Here is a 20,793-nt window from a genome sequence, read left to right on the forward strand (position 1 = left end):
TGAAGAGGGTTCCAGCAGTTCCCTTGCCATTTAGCAGAGTTCTAGGACTGCATCTTTTCTATTCTAGTTGCTCTTCTAAATTGCACCTGCTTTGCTGTGTCCCAGGGAATCTAGGGAGCGGGCTGGGGGCTCACAGAGGCACCAAGGCGACGTATGGCACCCAGACCCTGCTCTTGTCTACACTGTCAAGGTGGTAACCATGATGCTTGCCAGCCCCTCTGACCTGGAGAGTGTTCCAGTAGCTCTCCCAATGTTTGGCAGTGTTATAGGTACAGTTGCTTTATATTTTGGTTGCACATGCGCCTTTTTTCTGTGCCCCACAGCAGATGCATCTGCTCACAGACCTGCAGTACGATCCCTTCGCCCTGCCGTTCACAGGCTAGGAGGCAGGGTCCCTTGATCAGGGTGTCTTAGTCTCACCTGCTGTATGTTACATGGTCCCTTTATCCTTGTGCAGCAACCACTAGCCCTCAGCTCTTCAGGAGGAATGGCCCTATCAATAGCAATATATATCCTGTGTCCTGGGAGGAGGGGAGTTGGTGATCTTCCTATGTTGCCATTGGACCAGAACTCCTTAACTTATTTTTAATCAAATCTTAGGTCAAATAATCTTTATCCCTTTGCCCACTTCTATTTCCTTTATATTCTTTTTTTTTTTAACATCTGAAATAATTGTCTTCCTTTTTAAAAAAAATTTTGTTTATTCAATGTCTCTCTTGTCGGGAGGGTTTGGGAAGTAGAGATGACAGGACTTGGGGACATATGCCAGCTTCTGCCACTGTCAGGCTTACAGGAGGTGCCACTTTGGGGACCAGCGGGTTCGTGGTGTGGGAGTCCTGGGAGGGAGGTGTCCAGGAGGCCGAGGGGAGAGATGGACATGAGGAAACCAGGCATGTGCTCGGGGCCAGATTGGAGTACGAGCAAGAGGCAAAGGGAGGAGCGTGCAACGCTGAAGTTGCAGAACAGCAGGGTCAGGGAGCAGAGGATAGCCTCCTCAGCTCTGGGACAGGAGGCTGGGAGCAGAGATGGAAAGGGCTGGAGTTAGCTAACTTGAGGGGGGCATGTAGGGAACGGAGGGGCTGGGACCATGAGGTAGGTCTAAGACCGATGCTGCAGGGATGCGGGGTAGCTGAGCAGCTCTGAGCTCGGGGGGCTGGAGCTGCCCACCAGGGTGGGGCCGTCTGCACGAACCAGGGCCTTTCTGGCTCCACAGCCCAGGAGGATGCAAAAAGGTAGCATGCTGGGCAGACCTCAAGGTCATGTGCCTGGAGATCTTAAGGATGCTTCTAGCAAAAGCATAGCTCAAGTAACAAGGCAGCAATTTCTAGTGGAGGCCAAGAGGTGTGCCCAGCCTGGGGGGCGGGGCACGTGGAGACCCCTCTAAGGATTTGCTCAAACCTCCCTCCCATCTTCAGCCCAGGATGCCCAGGGTCTCCTGCCTCCACTGCTAATGGGAGTGTGGCCCAGCCTCAGTGTGCTGGTTTGGGGGCACAGGGTGCAAACTCTTTAAAGCAATGAGGGGGGTGTGGGTCTAGGGGATGGTCATGGGCATGGGTTGCAGAAAAGGACTGCAGGCGAGCTAGAGGAGCTCCAGGTGGGTGTGCTGGATGGCAGCTGGAGCAGCTGTGTACATCTCCAGGCTGTGGAATGCCAAGCTGCTCCAAGAAAACCAACAGCTGGAAAATGGTTTGAATGGTGTCTAGTGGGCAGAGCAAAGGGCATTCGTCCTTCGGTTCTTTTCTGCCCTGAGAGTCTGCGTCTTCTAAAGCTCTGTGAATGCAGACCCAGCGGCCATCTTCCTCATCCTTGACTCCTCGCGCCCAGTGCACTTGGCAGAGGCTCAGGCTCCGGAGAGCCTTCCAGGGCGAAGCAGCAATGGTTATTGGCTCCCCACTCTAGGAATGAGGCTGATCTGGACGGGAATGGGGAGCAGCCAGCGGGATGTGGGCCCTTCTCCCTTGTTTGCTCACGGGAGGTGGGAAGTCAGCATTATCCCTCAGGTAAGTCACAGACAGGAGTTTGGTGGACAGGAGGACCTTCACCCAGCGCTGGTTCTCCGTGACCACACTGCAGGGCTGGGGGTCACAGAGCATTTCAAGCCTGGGGTTGACCCTGTGTGATCTCAGGCTGGTGTGACTTTTGCCCCTGCCCCACTGCATTCTGGGTACTGTGCATCTCTGCAGTAGATGGTGAGGTGGTTCACTCACCTGTGTGGCCTCTTACTGCTCTCTGCTCCCCCGGCACTTCTGCACAGAGTGGGCGCTCAGCAGCTTAGGAAGGGCATCAAGGAGCCTTCATCTTTGGAGCTCCAGCAGGAAAGAAGAAAAAAAAAATGTCCTCGGCCGAGACCATCCGGGTTCTTCCTAGAAGCAGGCATTCGGTGCACTCTTGAGACCATTGCCGCCTTATGATGCTCGGACTACATTGAAATGGAGGGGAAAGGCAGGCTCTCGTCACCCGTGTGCCCAGTTTTTTCTGCTCGCTGCCCTTTCTTTCCCCAACATGCATGGTCTCTCCCTTAGAGTAGGTGCCGCTCATGGAGGTAAAACGAGGACAAAACCCCATATGTTGTAGTGCAAGGAATATCACAATGAAATTTCAGTTGGAAAAGTAGAGGATTCCTAACAACATTTGCATGAAAATTATATGCAAATTATATGGACACAGGATTATAATGCATGCCTAATAAAGTTTCTAGGAAAAAAAATCCTATGGGACTTACCTGTGAGATATGGTGGCTTCAGCTCCTCAGGAAAAAGTATGGCTGATTGCACTTAGGGTAGGCAGAGATGTGATGCTTGTTTCAATGAGCAATTTTTTTTTATTATAGTCCCCACACTGTAATTTTTTTCCCCTTGAGTTCCCACTTTATTTTTTTTCATCGTGCCAAGTGTACTCTTTAACCCCCATCCCCTAGTTATCCCATCCCCCCGCCCACCTCCCCTCTGGTAACCATCAGTGTGTTCTCTATAGTCGGGAGCCTGTTTCTTGACTTCTCTCTCTCTCTTCTTTGCCCATTTGTTTTGTTTCTTAAATTCCACACATGAGTGAAATCATATGGTATTTGTCTTTCTCTGACTGATTGCACTTAGCATTATACTCTCTAGCAGCATCCATGTTGTTGCAAATGGCAAGATTTCATTCTTTTTGATGGCTGAGTAATATTCCATTGTGTATATATACCACATCTTCTTTATCCATTCATCTGTTGATGGACACTTGGGCTGCTTCCGTATTTGGGTTATTGTAAACAATGCTGCAAAAAAACATAGGGGTGCATGTGTCTCTTTATACTAGTGTTTTTATATTTTGGGGGTAAATACCCAGTAGTGCCATTACTGGGTCATAGGGTAGTTCTATTTTTGACTTTTTGAGGAACCTCCATGCTGTCTTCCACATTGGCTACACCAGTTTGCATTCCCTTCAACAGTGCCAGAGGGTTCCTTTTTCTCCACATCTTCACCAACACTTGTTGTTTCTCATGTTTTTGATTTTAGCCATTTGGACAGGTGTGAGGTGGTATCTCATTGTGTTTGCATTTGCATTTCCCTGATTGAGTGATGTTGAATATCTTTTCATGTGACCGTTGGCCATCTGGATGTCTTCTTTGGAGAAATGTCTGTTCATATCTTATTTTTTTAAAAAATATTGATTTACTTTGGGGGGGGAGGGGCAGAGGGAGAGAATCCTGGAGCAGACTCCCTGCTGAACATGGAGCCCAACACAGGTCTTGATTTCACAACCCATGAGATCATGACCTGAGCAGAAACCAGGAGCCAGATGCCCAACAAATGAGCTATCCAGGTGCCCCTCTTCTGCTGCTCATTTGTAATTGGATTATTTGGTTTTGGGTGTTGAATTATATCATTTCTTCACATATTTTGGATACTAATCCTTTGTCAGATATGTCCTTTACAAATATCTTCTTCCATTCAGTAGAGTGTCTTTTAGTTTTGTTGATTTTTTTTTTTTTTTTCCCTTTGCTGGGCAGAAGCTTTTTATTGTGATGTAGTCGCAATAGTTTATTTTTGCTTTTATTTCCTTTGCCTCAGGAAAACTACCTAGAAAAATGTTGCTATGGCCGATGTTGCTGTGTTCTCTTCAACAATTTTTATGGAATTTGGAAGGTCTCACATTTAGGTCCTTAATCCATTTGATGAAAGAAAGAGGTCTAGTTTCATTCTTTTGCATGTGATCATCTGGTTTTCCCAACACTGTTTGTTAAAGAGACTGTCTTTTTTGCATTGGATATTCATTCCTCCTTTGTTGAATATTAATTGACCATATAATTGTGGATTTATTTCTGGGTTTCCTATTGTATTGATATATGTGTTTATTTTTATGCTAGTATCATACTCTTTTTAATTACCACCACTTTGTAGTATAACCTTAAATCTGGAATTATGATACCTCCAGTTTTGTTTTTCTTTATCAAGTTTGCTTTGGCTATTCATAATCCTTTGTGGTTCCATACATGTTTTAGGATTGTCTTTTGTAGTTCTGTAAAAAATGCGATTGGTATTTTGATAGGGATTGCATTAAATATGTAAATTGCTTTGGCTAGTACAGACATTTTAACAATCCATGAGCATGGAATGTCTTTCCATTTGCATTGTCTTGAATTTTTCATTAATGCTTTTTACTTTTCAGAGTACAAGTCTTTCACATCTTTGGTTAAGTTTATTCCTAATGTATTGTTTTTGGTGCAGTTATAAGTGGGATTGTTAATTTCACTTTCTGCTGCTTCATTATTAGTATATAGGAATGCAATATATTTTTGTAGATTTTGTATCCTGTAACTTTTACTTAATTCATTTGTCAGTTTTTGTAGTTTTTTGATGGAGTATTTAGGGTTTTCTATATATATAGTATCATGTCATCTGCAAATAGTTTTACTTTTTCCCAATTTGTATGCCTTTTATTTCTTTTCCTTGTCTGATTGCTATGGCTAGGACTTACAGTGTTGTTTGAGAAGTGACAAGGGTGGACATTCTTGTCTTGTTTCTGATCTTAGAGGAAAAACTCTGTTTTTCTTCATAGAGTATATTAGCTGTGGGTTTGTGACATTTGGCCTTTGTTGAGAGTTTTTATCCTGAATGGATGTTGAATTTTGTCAAGTGCTTTTTTGGCGTCTATTGAGATGGTCACATAATTTTTATCTTTCAGTTAATGTGTATCATGTTGATTTTTGTGGACAATGAACCATTCTTGCATCCTCAAAATAAATCCCACTGACTGTGGAGAATGGTCTTTTTAATGTATTGGTGAATGTGGTTCATATTTTGTTAAGGATTTTTGAATTGATGTTCATCAGGGTATTGGCCTATTGTTTCCTTTTTTAGTAGTGTCTTTGGTTGTGGTATGGGGGTAATGCTGGCCTTGTAGAATGTATTTGGAAGATTTCTTTCCTCTTCTAGTTTTTGGAATAGTTTGAGAAGAATAGGTATTAACTCTTTAAATGTTTGGTAGGATTCACCTGTGAATGCTCTTTCATTAATTGGGATTTGTCTGATTACCGATTCAATTTCATGACGTAATCATTCTATTCAGATTTTCTATTTTTCCTGATTCTGTTTTGAAAGATTGTGTTTCTTGGAATGTATCCATTTCTTCTAGGTCATCCAGTTTGTTGATATGTAAGTTTTCAAAATAATCTTTTGTAGTTCTTTGTATTTCTGTGGTGTTGGTTGTTACTTTGATTTCTGATTTTGTGTCCTCTTTTATTTCTTGGTGAGTCTGGCTATCAATTTTATCTTTCCAAAGAGCCAGCTCTTGGTTCTATTGATCTTATTTTTTTTTTGTCTCTTTCATTTAATTTCTGCTCTGATCTTTATTATTTTCTTCTAATTTTAGGCTTTGTTCTTTTTCCAGTCCTTTTTTTGGTGTAAAGTTAGATTGTTTGAAGTTTTTCTTTTTTTCTCCAGGTATACCTGTATTGGTATAAACTTCCCTCTTAGAACTGCTTTTGCTGCATCCCAAAGATTTTGGGTTGTTTTCATTTTCATTTATCTCCATGTTTTTTTTTTAAATTTCCTATTTGGTTTCTTCATTGACCCTTTGGTTGTTTAGTGCCACATGTGTGTGGTTTTCCAGATTTTTTTCCTTGTAATTGATTTCTAGTTTCATCCAAGGTATTCAGAAAAGATGCTTAATATGATTTAAATCTTCTTAAACTTATTGAGCTTTGTTTTGTGGCTGAACATGTGAGCTATCCTGGAGGATGTTCCATGTGCACTTGAATAGAATGTGTATTCTGTTTTTTAGATGGGATGTGTTACATATATCTGTTAAGTCCACCTAGTTTAAGGTGCCATTCAAGGACACAGATTCCTTATTGACTTTCTGCCTGGATGATCTATGATTGATGTCATGGGATGTTAAAGTCCTTTACTATTATTGTATTACAGTCAATGTCTCCCTTTTTATCTGTTAACATTTTCTTTAAGTGCTCCATTGTTGGGTGCATAGATATTTGTTGTTATATCCTCCAGTTGGATTGGTCCTTTTATTTTGTAATGCCCTACTGTGTCTCTTGTTACAGTCTTTGTTTTGAACTTTGTCAAGTATGTATTACTACCCCATCTTTTTTCCCCCCATTTGCACGGAATATGTTTTTCCCTCTTTATTTTCAGTCTGTATGTGTCTTTAGGTCTGAAGTGAGTCTCTTCTAAGTAGCCTATAGATGCATCTTCCTTTTTTAATCCATTCAAACACCGCATGTCTTTTATTGGAACATTTAGACCATTTACATCTTAATTATTGGTAGGTATGTACATCTTGCCATTTTGTTAATTGTTTTCTGGTTGTTTTTCTAGTTGTTCTCTGTTCCTTTTTTCTTTTACTCTTTCCTTGTGATTTTTAGTGTTGGCTCTTTTCTATAATTTGTGTGTATTTATTATAGGTTTTCAGCTTGTGATTGCCATGAAATTCATGTATAACAACCTAACACTGTTGCTATGCTTTGCAGGATATGGGGGAGAGGGATGCACGGTGTAGGAGGAAAGAATCCGTCCCAACAATTATATTGAACATCTCTCACTGTCAATATCAAGAACTAATTTCTAAAACACAAGTATATAAACAGGAGCCATGTAGCTTGTGGTTAACTGAAATGCATATGCAATATAGTTGTAACCACATTCATCTTGTTTACCTCTAATTTTAAAATAATTCATTCCCTTCTGGGGTATGCAAGTGAGGAAGGGAGAAAGTGATACATCTGTTATACCAGCTGAGGCCAAGGATGTCAATGCTTCAGGAAGATGCAGGCTAGAGAACTTTATTAGGCACCAGAGGGGTTCCTTTCTCAGCCAAGATGTCGCCATTTAAGTCACTTCTGAATTTTGTTTCAAGCTTATATTGTGCAAATTCTAGTCTTGGTTGAGGATAATCTCCCAGAGTTTGAGTCACTCTCCAGACTTTTTCTATTCTGTTGTCATGAATGATCCTTGAATCCATGTGCATATCCAGCTCAAGGGTTCTTTCTTGAAGGGGTGTAGTAGAGTTATGAGTTTCAAAGGTCTGATTATACTGTTTAAAAACAATAGCCTTGGGGCACCTGGGTGGTTCACTTGGTTGAGCTGCTGACTCTTAATTTTGGCTCAGGTCATGATCTCAGGGTTGTGGGATTGAGCCCCAGTCAGGCTCCATGCTCAGCAGGGAGCCTGCCTGAGATTCTCTCTCTCTCTCTCTCCCTGCCCCCCACCCCATGCCTCCCCCTGCTCCTGCTCTCTCTCTCTCAAATAAATTTTTTAAAAAATAAAAACAGTAGTCTTGAGTCCAGACACCAGCTTCTGAGGTCCATTTTCACAATTGTCTGGTGCTTGCTAGCAACAGTCCGTGCCTGACCCAGAAGGGGTGTATTACTCTTCAGCTGGTGGAGGAAGTGGAGGTGTGGGGAGTCTGGGAATACACCACACAAGCAGGTTTGTACTGGTTTGGCTTTCTATACTATGTTCCCCAGGCAATTCGAGTCCACGTTGCACTCTCCTCAGCGTCTCTGAAGCAGACCATCACATTTTCTAAAACTCTCTGAAGAATTTTCCAAGTGAACATTCGAATTGTTCCATATCAAAAAGGTCAAGGTCTTTATCTGGCCCTTTACTCATCTGAAAAACATCCCAAACTTCCTGGTGCTGATCAAGCAGAATATAAAGGATGTCTAATAGGACTGCATCATGGAGACTTGCACTCTTCTCCTCACAGAGCAGAACAAAGTCCTGAACAAGAGATTCCTTTCTCTGCCAGAAGTTGATGGTCTGCAGTTGATTTTTCAGACAAAAAATCCCAGGCTTGGAGGATTGTCGTCATATCAGTCATTGGGATTTTCAAGATGGTCCTCTTGATAAACTCGGCCCAGTTTCATCCATCTCTTTGGTGTGTCTGACATCACCAGCCGTGTCTCTTCTCTTGCTGCTTTTAAATTTTTCTTTATCTTTAATCTTTGACATTTTAATTAGTATGTGTCATAGTGTGAACTTCCTTGGGTTCATCTTGTTTGAAACTCTGTTTCTTGAACCCGAATGTCTGTTTTGTTCCCCAGGTTAGGGAAGTTTTCAGCTATTATGTCTTCAAATAATTGTTCTGCCCCTTTCTCTCCCTCTTCTCCTTCTGGGTTTCTTATAATGTGAATGTTTTCTCACTTTATACTGTCCAAGAGGTCCCATTAACCTATCCTCATTTAAATTTTTGTTTTTCTGTTCAGCTTAGGTGCTTTCCATCACCGTCTTCCAGATTGTTGATCCATTCTTCATTTTTCTAACCTGTTGATGCCCTCGAGTGTAGTTTTCATTTGTTACTGTTTTCTTCAGTCCCGACTGGTATTTTTTATATTTTCTATCACTTGTTGAAGTTCTCACTGAGTTCATCCACTCTCCTCTCCATCCCGGTGGGCATTTTTAGAAACATTACTTTGAATTCTGTATCCGGTAGACGGTTTATCTGCCTTTCATTTAGCTCTTTTTCTAAGGTTTTGTCTCCTTTTGTTTGGAGCATATTTTTGGGTCTCGCTTTGCGTTACTTTGTGTTGGCTTCTATGAATGGGGTGGAAACCTTCCATGAAGGATTGATCTTGTGTGGGTGGCCCCCGTGTAGACCGTGTGTGCCCGGGAACCGTGGCTGGAGCTGTTGCCATCACAGGCTGGGGGTCGTGGAGCGCGCTGTGCTGGGGCGAGCCTGGTGCGGTGGCTGGAACCGAGGCTGGCGTGGGCTGGGGCAGGGGCGGGTGCAGGGCTCTCCACACCGAGGGGGCCCTGGCTGGAGGCTGCAGGCGAGTCAGCCGCCAGCCTTGTGGTGGTCCCAGGGCTCTGCAGGGAGGGGGTGCGTTGGCGGGGCAGCTGGACGTGGGGCAAGCGTGGGTTGGGGAGGTCCCTGGCCGCTCGGCGCAGGGGCTGCCCTGGCAGGGTGTCCGGAGCGGAGGTGGGCAGGGGCCAGTGGTTCCTGGAGTGCTCTGAGCACAGGGTTGCTTGTAGGGCAGCTGCCGCTGAGCCGGGCGTTGGCCCCAGGGGTCCCGGGGGCAGTCCTCTGTTGGGTGGCACGGGACCGCGGTGTCGCAGTGTGCTCTGCGCCCCTGTCACCTCGGCGAGCTGGTCGGAGCGGTTGTGCTTGCTGAGCAGGGATGTCCCAGTGTGTGCCGTCTGGGGTCCTCTTGGGACAGCTGGGGCCGGTGGAGGCTAGGAACCTGCGGCTCACGGAGGCGACAGGCCAGCCAGGGCATCTAACGAGGAGGTAGGGGGCCGGGAAACAGGGCCCTCGGTCTGGTTCCCTTCTATTCTCGCTGCCCTTTTAAACTGTGGCTTTTCTTCTGTGCTCACGGTCCCTCAGGAGTATCCCCCCTGCACTCCCAGCTTTGGCCGGTGCTGCCTTCGTCCCGTGTCCGTCTCTCCTGCTGTTCCTCCCGCGCTCGCTCGCTCGCTCTCTCTGTCTCTCGTGCAGACGCTGCTCAGTCCGCCCTCAGCTCTTCTCCAGGAGACATTGCTCTGTCCAAGCTGGAGACTGGGTGCGTCTGTGCAGGAGGGGAGTTCGGGATCCTCTGATGTGGTCGGGTTGGACTGGAGATCTTGAGGAGCTATTTTTAACATACCGAAATGTTCCAGCACAAGCAATATCCAAGTAATTCTTAAAATGTTTTCTAGGCCAAATAGAAGAGTTTACTTTGTGTGCAGGATTTATTGCTGGCTGGCAGCATGATTTCTATTAAACGGAAAACTGATCCAAGGACCTTCAAATGTTACTGGTGGAGTAGTTTTCTTAAAGACCCAGAGAAGCCAATGGCCTGTAAATGAGTTCTCAAAGTCAGCATCTGGGGGTGCAACATTTGGGAAAATGATTTTTGCTGTCATTTTAGCTTTTTTTCAATAGATAAGATTGGTATTTAGGGCAAAGTATGGTTTTTGGAATAAGACCCACGAAATAGTAATGACTGGAAAGTCATAATTTGTTTAAAGCCAGTTTTACTTCTACCTCTTTAGAAATTGAAGAATGACCATGGGAGCAGCCCGTCTGAATTTGGTTGTAATTTTGGTTTGGCGTGGGATGCGGGGGCGACCTTTAGAATCATCTTTCAAATATGCAGCAATACGACCAGGTTCATGGTAGGTGGATGACAAAAGTGAAATTGTTTGCATAGACTAATTTGCAGAAAATTTATGTTGGAGGATGAACAAAAAGAAAGGAGACTCATTGGTAAGAAAGGAGAAAAGGCTATTTTCTCTACCATGACCTCCTCTCTGCTACCTGTAAATCCCAACAGCTGCTCCTCTGAGAGTTCTTAATTTAAAAAGGGACTTTTGCTGTGTTCCCAATTATAACCGTGGCAGTATTTCCACTTACATAAGGCTTTCCTCTCTACAACTCGCTCGACATACGTTACCTGGTTCGATCACTGGGGAGGCAGGTAGGGCAGACCCCACACTTAACAGAAAGTCTCTCTCGATGTGGTGGGGGTGAATTCACTGCGTCTTCCGATGCGTGCTCACGTGGGCGTGAACACACACGGGAATCGGCCTTTCTTTCCCCACCAGGCAGTGCCCTCACTGAGCGGATTCTCAGACGCTGTCCTTTAAGATCGGACACCTCTTACGGATTTTTCTTTCTTTCATCCTGGGGAATGGGGGATTGACAGATGTTGGAGCCTGACTTCCGCTCTCCCAGATTAGCGCTGGGGTTCTGGCTACACCTCTTGATCTGTCCGCATGTCCGTTTCCCACCGTACAAGGCCCGCGGGCACTGGCGCAATCACGTGATTTAATGCAGCTTCTCTGCCTATTTAATAAGCGCTTGGGGTTGCTCTCTGTCAGGGTGTAGGTAAATGATAAGTGACTTTGGGTCTTCTGGAACAGTGGAGAAGGATAAAGAACGAAGTCTGATCTCACCAGCAGGTGGTGCTGTGACAACAGCAATCAAGAGAAACCGGGTGGGACAGGTTGGGTGTCTGGGCTCCGGAGACAGGCCCTGGTGCCCCCTTCAAAGCTGGTATGCCCTATTCCCTGGGCACACGCCGAGCAGCCCGTGCTTTATCCAACACCAAACCACTTCTAGGTTCCTCGATCGGGATCTTTGAGTCTTCAACAGGACTGCAAGTTTGCTAGGCTTCTGCTCTAACCCCTTCCTCTCCCTGTCCCCGACCCTTTCCCAATCCCCTGGCCTTCCTGGAGGAAGCAGGGAATGTGGCAGGGGAGGATGCCCTTCTCTCTCATACTCACCCCGGAAAGCCCTTGGCTTCGGGGACCTTCACAGGTTAAGCACTTGACAGTTTTATAAGCAGTTCTGCCTGTAGTATCAGATACCACCTTGATGAGCAGAAGTGAAGTAAGGCACCCCTGTGCAATCCCAGAGCTTCCCAAGTGTGCTCCGATCCACGTGGAGCGGGGCAAAGACGGAGGAAGGCAGGGTGCTGGTGGCTGGGGCTGGGCGTGGGAGCCTGAGCTGGTTTTGCTTCCTGGCTCGAGCACAGCACTCTGCGTAGGCTTGGGCCGTCTCGTCCGTTGGTGCCTGGGTCTCTTACCGGGCTGAGTTCATCCTTCTGTTGTGGTCTTGGTGGTTTTCAAAGAGCATGTATACCAGTAGCCAGACCCAGAAGGAGGCATGGACGTTACCAAGACAAGCCTGGTCCACTGATCTGGCCCCCCAGCAAAAGAGCAGACAGTCCATCACTGAGTCTACATGTGGAGAAATACTACTTGCCCGGTCCCGGCGCTGAGCTAGCCAGGGGCCACTGGAGGGCAGGCCTGAAAAGGAAGACAGGTCTGCCTTCACGAGATGCAGGGTTGGGGTGAAGGGGGGTGCTAGAGTCTGCAAAAGCTAGTAAGTCAGCTCGCACTATTGGATTTCCTGGTGGACTCCACTGTGCTAATGTTATGTCTGCTAGTGGTGGGGAGGTGGGCAGCCAGCTCCTGGCTTTCACTGTTCACATAAAGGTCTAGTAACCTGTTCATGTGGCTCAAGGGGCCCCTGAGAGAACTGGAAAGAACTAGGCTTTGTGGGAGGAGTTTCCCAGGGATCTCCTCTATATAACCTCTGTCTGTCCATCCCTGCATGATCATGACAAGAAATAGAAAGGCTTTAAGACCAGCTCTGCATAGGGTCAATTTCACTAGCTCATTCAAGGTTGGTTAACCTGTTGGGTGTTTTCCCTTTAAAAAAAAAAAAAAAAAGGCAGAAATATCTGCCCCGAAGTTACATCCATTCATTCCAAACCCAAGCTGGGTGTGATCCTGTAGACACACCTGGGACAAAAGCAAATGGGTCCAATACTTGTAAATTTTATATTTATTATAACAAAAATTATGACATGTTCATTTGTGCATTCTGCTTTAATATAGCTCTTGGTATGTAAATGATCTAACTGAATGCTATACAATCATGCTGACTGTGGCAGCAATAAGGAACACAGAAAGTGTCTGCAAAAGTCAAGAGGCTGGGTGGGGGCAGGAGAAGAAGGAAAAAGGGTCAGAGGCCCCTTGGGTGCAGGTTCCTTTCTAGCGGCCTAAGCTCCCCCTTATCTGAACAGAAGTGCTCTTTCGCTGCTCAGCCTCCACACTGAATGAGCTCAGGTGGGGTGTGAGGTGGGGGGAAGGCTCATCCGAGGAGGAGGAGGAGAAAAGTCTGTTGTTTAGGCTGTGTCCTTAGGCCAAAACTACAAAACATCTGAAGCGTCACTATACAACACTGAGCTATTTACAATAGAAATTTCTCAATCAACTGTTCTCTCAGAGAAAATTAGTGAATCCCAGTGACTTAAGTCACCTGACAGAGTAAAGCAACTCCTAGGAGTTAGTCTCCATATTCTACAAATGTCTATCATTTTCAAGACAAAAAAAAAAAAGCCTTTTCCCCCCAAGAAATACAGAATTACAATACTATTAAAATCATTTAGCACTGGCAACCCGCCCTGCCTTCCGAACAAAACAAAAAGCCATTTTAAAAAATATTACATTAACCGTTTCTCTGTAATATATTAAACCTTTTGTTCTTTGTCTTTACACATCTGATATGTTAGGGGAGAGGTTAACAAATTTAAATCATATTGGTAGAGCATCACTAGAAGAGTGGTAATGATTAAAAAAAACAAACGACAGAAGGAGAACCTACAGCCGAGGTGCAAGGACAGGTGCGGACGTGGGAGGGCGTGGAGTGAACCCCTGGTTTAACGTGAGCCTGGGAGACTCTTGCGACTCCGTCTTTCTCGGTTAGTTTATTTGGGAACTAGCGCTCAGGCGGGTCAGAGTGGCGTGTCACAGTAGTCCGGCAGCGGGTCCCCCGGGCACGGCGGCGGCGGCTGCCGCTTCATCATCTCCTTGACCTCCTCCTCCAGCTCCGGGGGGATGATGAACTGATCGTCGGGGTCCGGCTGGGCCGGCGCCGCGAAGTAGCCCCCGGGCTTTCGGAGCGGCGCGTCGGCCGCCACCTCGATCACGTTGTGGCTCCTTTCCTGCGGCGCCACGGAGCCGTTGGCCCGGCGCCGCCCGATGGTCCCCGCGGCCGGCCCGTCCGCCCTCCGCGGCGGCCCCGGCTCGTCCTCGTTGGCGCTGATGACGATGCCCTCGTCGCTGGCGTCGGCCGGCGCGGGCGGCAGGCGCTGCGGCTCCTTGTCCTTGGCGCGGCCGCAGTGAATGTCCACTTCCACCTCCACGCGGCTGCCGTTGCTGAAGACGCCGGCGATGGGCGCCTCGTCGTCGCTGTCCAGGCCGTTGTCGGAGAAGGCGCTGGAGAAGGTGGCGCTGGACAGCTGGCGCTGGAAGGGGTGGGCCGCGCCCACGGGGTGCAGCGCGCAGCGCGGCTCGCTGGCGTACGCGGGGCTGCTCTCGGCCAGGGCGCCCGCCGGCGGCTCGTCCGAGGCCGTGGAGCCCACCTCGCTGCTCATCTCGGACGTGGACAGCTCGCTGCTCATCTCGGACGCCAGGCCACTGCTGGAGGACGGCACGCCCGGCGCGTCGGCCGGCCGCTCCCTGAGCCCCGCGCTGCCGGGCGGCGGGAAGAGGCCGGGGCTGGGCGGCGGGCCGGCGCCCCCCGCGCCCCCCGCGCCCAGCTCGCAGCAGCAGAAGCTGTCCTCGGGGACGCTGAGCTGCACCACCACGGCGCTCAGGCTGTCGTGGCAGCCGTAGCTCTGCGCCAGCGTGCACAGCTTCTTGGCGGCGGCCAGGGCGTCGGGCACGGGGCGCACGGCCGCCACCGCCTCCTCGGACGACAGGCTGTCCCACAGGCCCTTGCTGCCCAGGATGAAGAACTCGTCCTGGGGGGTCAGGGGCACCGACTGCACGTGGGGCCGCGGCACCACGCTGGGGTGGAGGAAGGTGTAGCCCAGGATGCGCGTGGACTCCGTCACTCCGTTCACCTTGCCGTCCTGGAAGGGGAGGGGGGCCCAGATGGGCATTAAGGCACGTGGGAGGGGCCGGACTCCCGCGCTCTCCCTCCACGGGACCGTCCCTGCAGCCACGCCCTCGGGGCGGGCTCGGCGTCCTGTGGGGAGCCGGAGCAGCACCCCGAGGGCCCAGGTTGAGGGAGCACCGCCGTAAACGTCCCGGGACGGAGCCTCACTGCGGGGTTTCCCAGCAGTGCCATCTGGGGCCACGTAATCCTTTGTGGTGGGCGCCGTCCTGTGCACTGGAGGACGGGGAGCAGCACCCGTACCTGCTACGTGCCCAGAGCCCTCTCCACCCAGCCGTGAAGACCAAGTGTGCCCGCGGGGGCTGGGGCTGCGAAGAACCCCGGGTGAAAAAAACCACTCCCTGCCTGACTCAAACGGGAACAGGAGCGAAGTACCAAATCACAATTGGCTACGTTTACACGTTTACACTGACCCACGGACCTCGGAAGACAGGATGGCTACGTTCCCGAGGACCAGAACCAGCATTGTGACCTCCGGGGTGGCCCCCTCGGGCCCCGAACCCCCTGCTTCCCGGAGGGGCTTGTGAGCATCAGCTGAGCTAAGGCCATGAAGCACTGGGCGGAGCCTCTGACACACGGAGGCCATGGAGAAATATTTTTTTATCCTATAGGTGAGGTCTTCAGACCGCTCGTACAGAGGATTTGCTTTGTGACCTTGCAGACTTGGACTGTTGCTGGTGTCTGCCATGACCCCAGCCCCAACCTCCCCGCCACCCCGAGGAAAACCGTGCCCTCCTCACCTCGGTGATAATGGCCTTGTGCTGTTTAATTCTCTTCCGCTCCTCTTCACAGCTCATGACGTACGATCTGGACAGAGGCAACGGCTTCCCGTTCCGACAGAGAACCGTTTGGCACTTGCCCACATTAGCAGAGGTCAAGATGAAGGATCCTCCTGGGTCCATGGGGTCATGCTTGATATGACAGAGCACAGCAGCGCCTCCAAGCTTCTGCCCGGCCGTGCCAAGTTTCCTGGAACCCAAAGGTGGGGGGGGGGGAACCCAGATGCGACCAGGCACGTGTCAGCTTGACTAACTCAACAGGAGGGCTAGGAGGAAAAACGGAGCCCGGGGGTTCCACTCGGCCTCTCTCACCAAAGCAAGCTCGACTTCTCCAAGGAGGAGGGCCCATGTGTGGAGTCTGCGCCCAACTGGGGGAATGTCCCTTTACCACCCAAGGAGCCCTTGCCTGCGGCATCCAGCCTGCTGCTCCCTCATCATGACGCTCCTAGGACAGAAGGGGAATGACTACTTCTCTCCCCGTCCACTTCTAAATCCCCCCTGCCCCCGCCAGGGGACCGAGGGAGCATTTCAACACGTGTAACTGTACTCCACACACAGACATATGCACTTCAACATGACCTGGCCCCCCGACCCTCTTCTCCTTTGTAAGGATGTTTGCTGGTATGAATGAGCCTTTAATTTCTGGACCATTGATGCTCCTGCCTTATGTGGGGAAGACTTTCTATACCAGTGTTACCTATTCTAGAATATTCACAGGATGGACATTCTAGTACTCAAGCTCCAAAGTGCTGGTGATATACCCCTTTGATTCATGACCCCTACTCTACAGACGGAGTACACAAAGCACAAGTTCTGACAAAAGGAGCCAAGAACTCCTACCACAAGCCTCCCAGGGCCCTGCTGATCCTGAGTGGTGCTGAAGCAAGAAGGCTGAGACAGACTCCTCTGTTTACCAGGACAGACCTGCAGGTCCTGTCAGCTCCTATCAATGCTCTAGGTTAGGCGAGCAGCAGGACCAGCAATGGAAACCAGGGCTGCCTACTTGAGTAAGTTAGGATGTCAGGCACAAGAAGACCGTTCCTCCAAAGGCTGAAAAGATCTCTCCAGATCCCATGTCGTCCTAACAGGGAAAATAAGGGGCATACAAATGGCCCTGGAGATGGGTCAACAACTTGGGTCTGTAAGTGCAGACCTGTGGCCATCCCTGACCAGACGGGGCTGGAGGCCCGACCAGGGAAGCCCTGCTTGCTCTCTTTCCAGGCACAATGATTCCTCTGAGCAAAGCCAGCAACTGCTTGGTACCTGGGGACCGGAACAGCTGGGAATCAGAGTTTGAGTGCTCATGTGTCTATAAAAAGTAGACCTCTTTGGGGGGAGGGTGTGCACATGTTTGTGCATATGATGATATGGGTTTGCTTTTTTCCCTAGGATACGATGGTGATAAAAACAGAAAAGTAGATAGATGTGGCTGGTTGTTGGAACATTCTCTGGAGCCTTACTGCCCCAGGTCAAATGCTGGCTATGCCATCTACTAGCTCTTAAGAGAGATTTGTTTTACTTCTCTGTACCTCAGTTTCTCATCAGTAAAGTAAGTACATTTTACCCAGTGAAATAGTTAACGTTACTGTATGGCATGTGGGGTATTTAGAACAATGACTGGTACATATTGAGGGCTCACTAAATATTATCTATCCGTATTTAATTGCTAATGGTATGTGCCCACTAGAATCTGAAAGAGGTGAGTCTAGAAGCAAAGAACCTCCTTGTAGCTGTCTCTACTGAGCTCTTCAAGAGGAGCTATTTATGGCTGAGGGTAACTTTAAAGGCTGCTCCAAACTAGCACTTCTTAGCAGATACTTTTTCTACCCCTCTTACAAAGCTACTTCCTCTGGCAGATTATCATGGCAGAGAAAAAGGAGAGCTCATCGTTGTTCTCATGACCTTTAGCACACTCCCTGGTTCCTGGGCCCACGGGAGTGTTTGCAGTACAGTATGAATAGACAATTCCTTTACACCCTACAAAGCCATTCAAGTGACATAAGGAGGAGCAATTCTTTGAAGGAGGGAATGCTTGTAACATGCATCCCTAAGAGTTACAAACACAGTTTCTACAGTGACCAAAAGCTCTACACTCAATTTCTGTCATTGACTCAGCCTCCTACAAAGTTGTCTGAACACCAGTATGTCTCAAGGGGACATGGTCCATCCCTGCTACTTACGCAAAACCAGCTCACCTGAACGCCTCTTGCACACCCACATGCCACAGCAGTGCTTTGAGACTATCGGGCAAACACTCAAAGAAGAGCAAGAAAACACAGAGCAGGGACTGGAAGTTTTACCTTTGCATAACAATGAACGTATTAACCATGTATTCTTCTTCGTTTTTTGTTTTCTGCAGCTCTTCGGCCAAAATGTCACTCATAGTGCACTGGAGGAGGTAGGGTACCTCCACGTTACGGTCTCCGTCAAACACCCCGTACAGGGCCTCCCGGCTGTCACAGAAGTTGTTCACAGACAGGGCCGCGACACACAACCTGCGAGGCAAGAGTGAAGTGTATCGAGTCTGCTCATCTTTCCTTGCCCAGCCCCACACTATTAACAGTCTTGTCTCTTCCTTCATGACCTCAGATGGGGGAAGAACAAACTAAGGTAAACTAATCCCGGCTAAATTCTGTAAAGCAAATCAGCAAATTAACACTGATACTTGACATATGCCCCACCCCCCCCATCTTCTGATTTGATTTTTAAATGGCAGAGAAAGAAATAGAATAGGAGGTATGGGAAATAATAAAAGATTCTGAATCTGTATGTCCATATTCATTCATAAACATTAAGGTTGGGCAAAAATGGAGTAACAACTGAAACACTGGGACCTTTTGTATGTTATTTCCCCCCCCTCCCCCAAACAACTTAAAAAGGCAGGGGAAAAAAAAAACCACCTATGGAACAACAGTATTCAGACACTGGCTGATAAGAAGTGCAGGTCAGGGAGCAAGCATGAAGCTTGCCCAGCTTATTGCCTGGAGGAAGTTTCTGGGCTGCAGGCAGAGCAGTGGAGGTGGGCGTGTGCTCTGGAGACCTGCAGACACTCCAGGCCTTTGCAGAACCAAGTTGTTTCCAAGTAACTGTGGCCCATGCACTCTCCAAAATTAAACACAGAGGGGAAAAAAAAAACCAGACAAATAAGAGGCCAGGGCATCAGTGAGTGCCAGGGCAACCTCAAGCAGCCAAATACACAGGGAACTGGAGTCTTCAAAAGAGGAGAGAGACAGGAAAAACCTTTGAAGAATTTAATGGCTGAAAAGATTTCAAATCTGATGAAAACTATAAACCTATAGATACAAGCAGCTCAACAAATAGTAAGCAAAAGAAAAAACTGCTGAAAATCAGGAATAAAGGTGGGGGAGTAGGTAGAGGAACAGAGACACGAAGGACAGCAGACAATGCAGAAGACAGTGAAGCAACATCTTTAAGGTACTGATAGTAAAAAAAAAAAAAAACTGTCAACCTGGATTTCCAAATCAGTGAAAATTGCTTTCAAAAAGGTAAGGTGCAATAAAGATGTTTTCAGATGCACAAATAACTTACTACCAAAAGACTGGCAGTATAAGAAACATAAAAGGAATACATGAAGCAGAAGAAAATACCAGATGGAAATCTGGATCTACATAAAAGAATGAGGTGTACAAGAACTGACAAGTAGATGAGTAAATATAAAACTCATCTGAGAAATCATTTTCGAACAGTGGTTCTCAATGGGGGCAATTTTACCCGCAGAACCCATTTTTGATTGTCACAGTTGGGAGAGACAGTGCTATGGGCATCTAGTGGGTAGAGGCCAGGGATGCTGCCAAACACCCTCCAAGGCATAGGACAATGCCTCCCTCCCTGCCCAACGATATTATCTGGCTCAAAATGTCAATAGCACTGAAGTTGAGAAACACTGCTTTAGAAAATGACTAAAGTAAAAATTATAACCATGTATTTCGGGGTTTATAACATAAGTAAAACATGAGAATACTGCAAAGACCAGGAGAGGGGAAATGGAAATACACACTGTAAGGTTCTTATATGTGAAGTGATAGATTAACTTATTTGAAGGTAAACTGTAATTAAAGGTTATACTACAAACCCTGAAGGCATAATAATGAATAAAGGAGATAAAATGGAATCATAAATACAAAAGAATGAAGAAAAAGAAAATAACAGATGAGACAAATAGAAAACAGCTGGCAGATTTAAACCTAACCATATCAATTTCAGTAAATCTACAAGTGGTCTAAATACTGCCCCAAAAGACAAAGTCAGACTGGATTAAAAAAAAAAAAAAAGTTAAAAGTAAAAGGATAAAAGATCTATGCTAAACTAAAGATACATTAAGATCAAAGTATATTACAGAACAAAGAATATTCAGTTCATTTTAAATGTTTACACACTTAAGACAACTTTGAAACACATGAAGCAAAACTGATAAAACTAGGAGAAACAAACCCATTATTATAGTCTCTCAGCCACTGTCAAGTAGATAATCAGTAAGCTATTCAAGACTTCAACATCAACCAACTTCATCTAATTGACACCCTACCCCAACAGCAACAGAATACTCATTTTTTCCAAATGCAGAGAATATTTACCCAGAATATTCTAGGCCACAAAAGTCTCAATAAATTTAAAGGATTCAAGTCATTCAAAATACATTCTCCAGTCATACTGGAGAAATTGCTTAGAAGGAAATGTATAGCTCTAAACGCTTATATTACAATATTAATGTTCTAAGCTCAAATCAAGAAACTAGAAAAGAGCAAAACAAACTGAAAGCAAGCAGAAAGAAAATAATAAAAATAAGTCAATGAACTAGAAAAACAAATAGGGAAAAATCAACAAGACCAAAAGCTGGTTCTTTGAGAATATCAATAAAATTAATAAACCTCAAACCAAACTGATCAGTATAAAAAGACAAATTACCAGTATCAGGAAGGAGAGCCATCACTACAGATCCTACAGATTTTAAAACATAATAATATGAACAAGTTTGTCAAATGTGAAAACTAGACGAAAGGGATAAATTCCTTAAAAGACCTAAATTACCAAAGTTCATTCTAGAAGAGATAGATAATCCCATAGCAAAGAAACAGAATGTGTAGTTAGAAACCAAAGAAAATTCCAG

At 46.9% G+C, this 20,793-nt stretch overlaps 1 protein-coding gene, 1 long non-coding RNA gene and 1 pseudogene across 3 annotated transcripts in view; 1 reads left to right on the plus strand and 2 right to left on the minus strand.

The window, feature by feature from the left end:
- LOC115940367 (uncharacterized) overlaps positions 1-18,434 on the plus strand; it is a 62,388-nt gene extending 43,954 nt beyond the window's left edge. For both annotated transcript variants that reach the window (XR_014139564.1, XR_014139563.1), the window contains 2 exons: positions 17,055-17,214; positions 18,025-18,434. This is a non-coding gene — a long non-coding RNA (uncharacterized LOC115940367). The remainder of the gene's footprint in view (positions 1-17,054; positions 17,215-18,024) is intronic.
- LOC102750514 (centromere protein N-like) lies at positions 5,791-8,369 on the minus strand (annotated as a pseudogene).
- Positions 12,751-20,793, minus strand: part of PHLPP1 (PH domain and leucine rich repeat protein phosphatase 1) — a 208,933-nt gene continuing 200,890 nt past the window's right edge. Inside the window, exons 15-17 of the mRNA XM_081801065.1 lie at positions 17,966-18,160; positions 15,627-15,855; positions 12,751-14,842 (exon numbers count right to left, since the gene is read on the minus strand). Of these exons, the coding sequence (XP_081657191.1) occupies positions 13,721-14,842; positions 15,627-15,855; positions 17,966-18,160 (1,546 nt within the window). The 3' untranslated portion in view covers positions 12,751-13,720. The remainder of the gene's footprint in view (positions 14,843-15,626; positions 15,856-17,965; positions 18,161-20,793) is intronic.

Source organism: Leptonychotes weddellii, chromosome 13 (genome assembly GCF_054177405.1).
Source record: "Leptonychotes weddellii isolate Sample4059 chromosome 13, ASM5417740v2, whole genome shotgun sequence".
Lineage (NCBI taxonomy): Eukaryota > Metazoa > Chordata > Mammalia > Carnivora > Phocidae > Leptonychotes > Leptonychotes weddellii.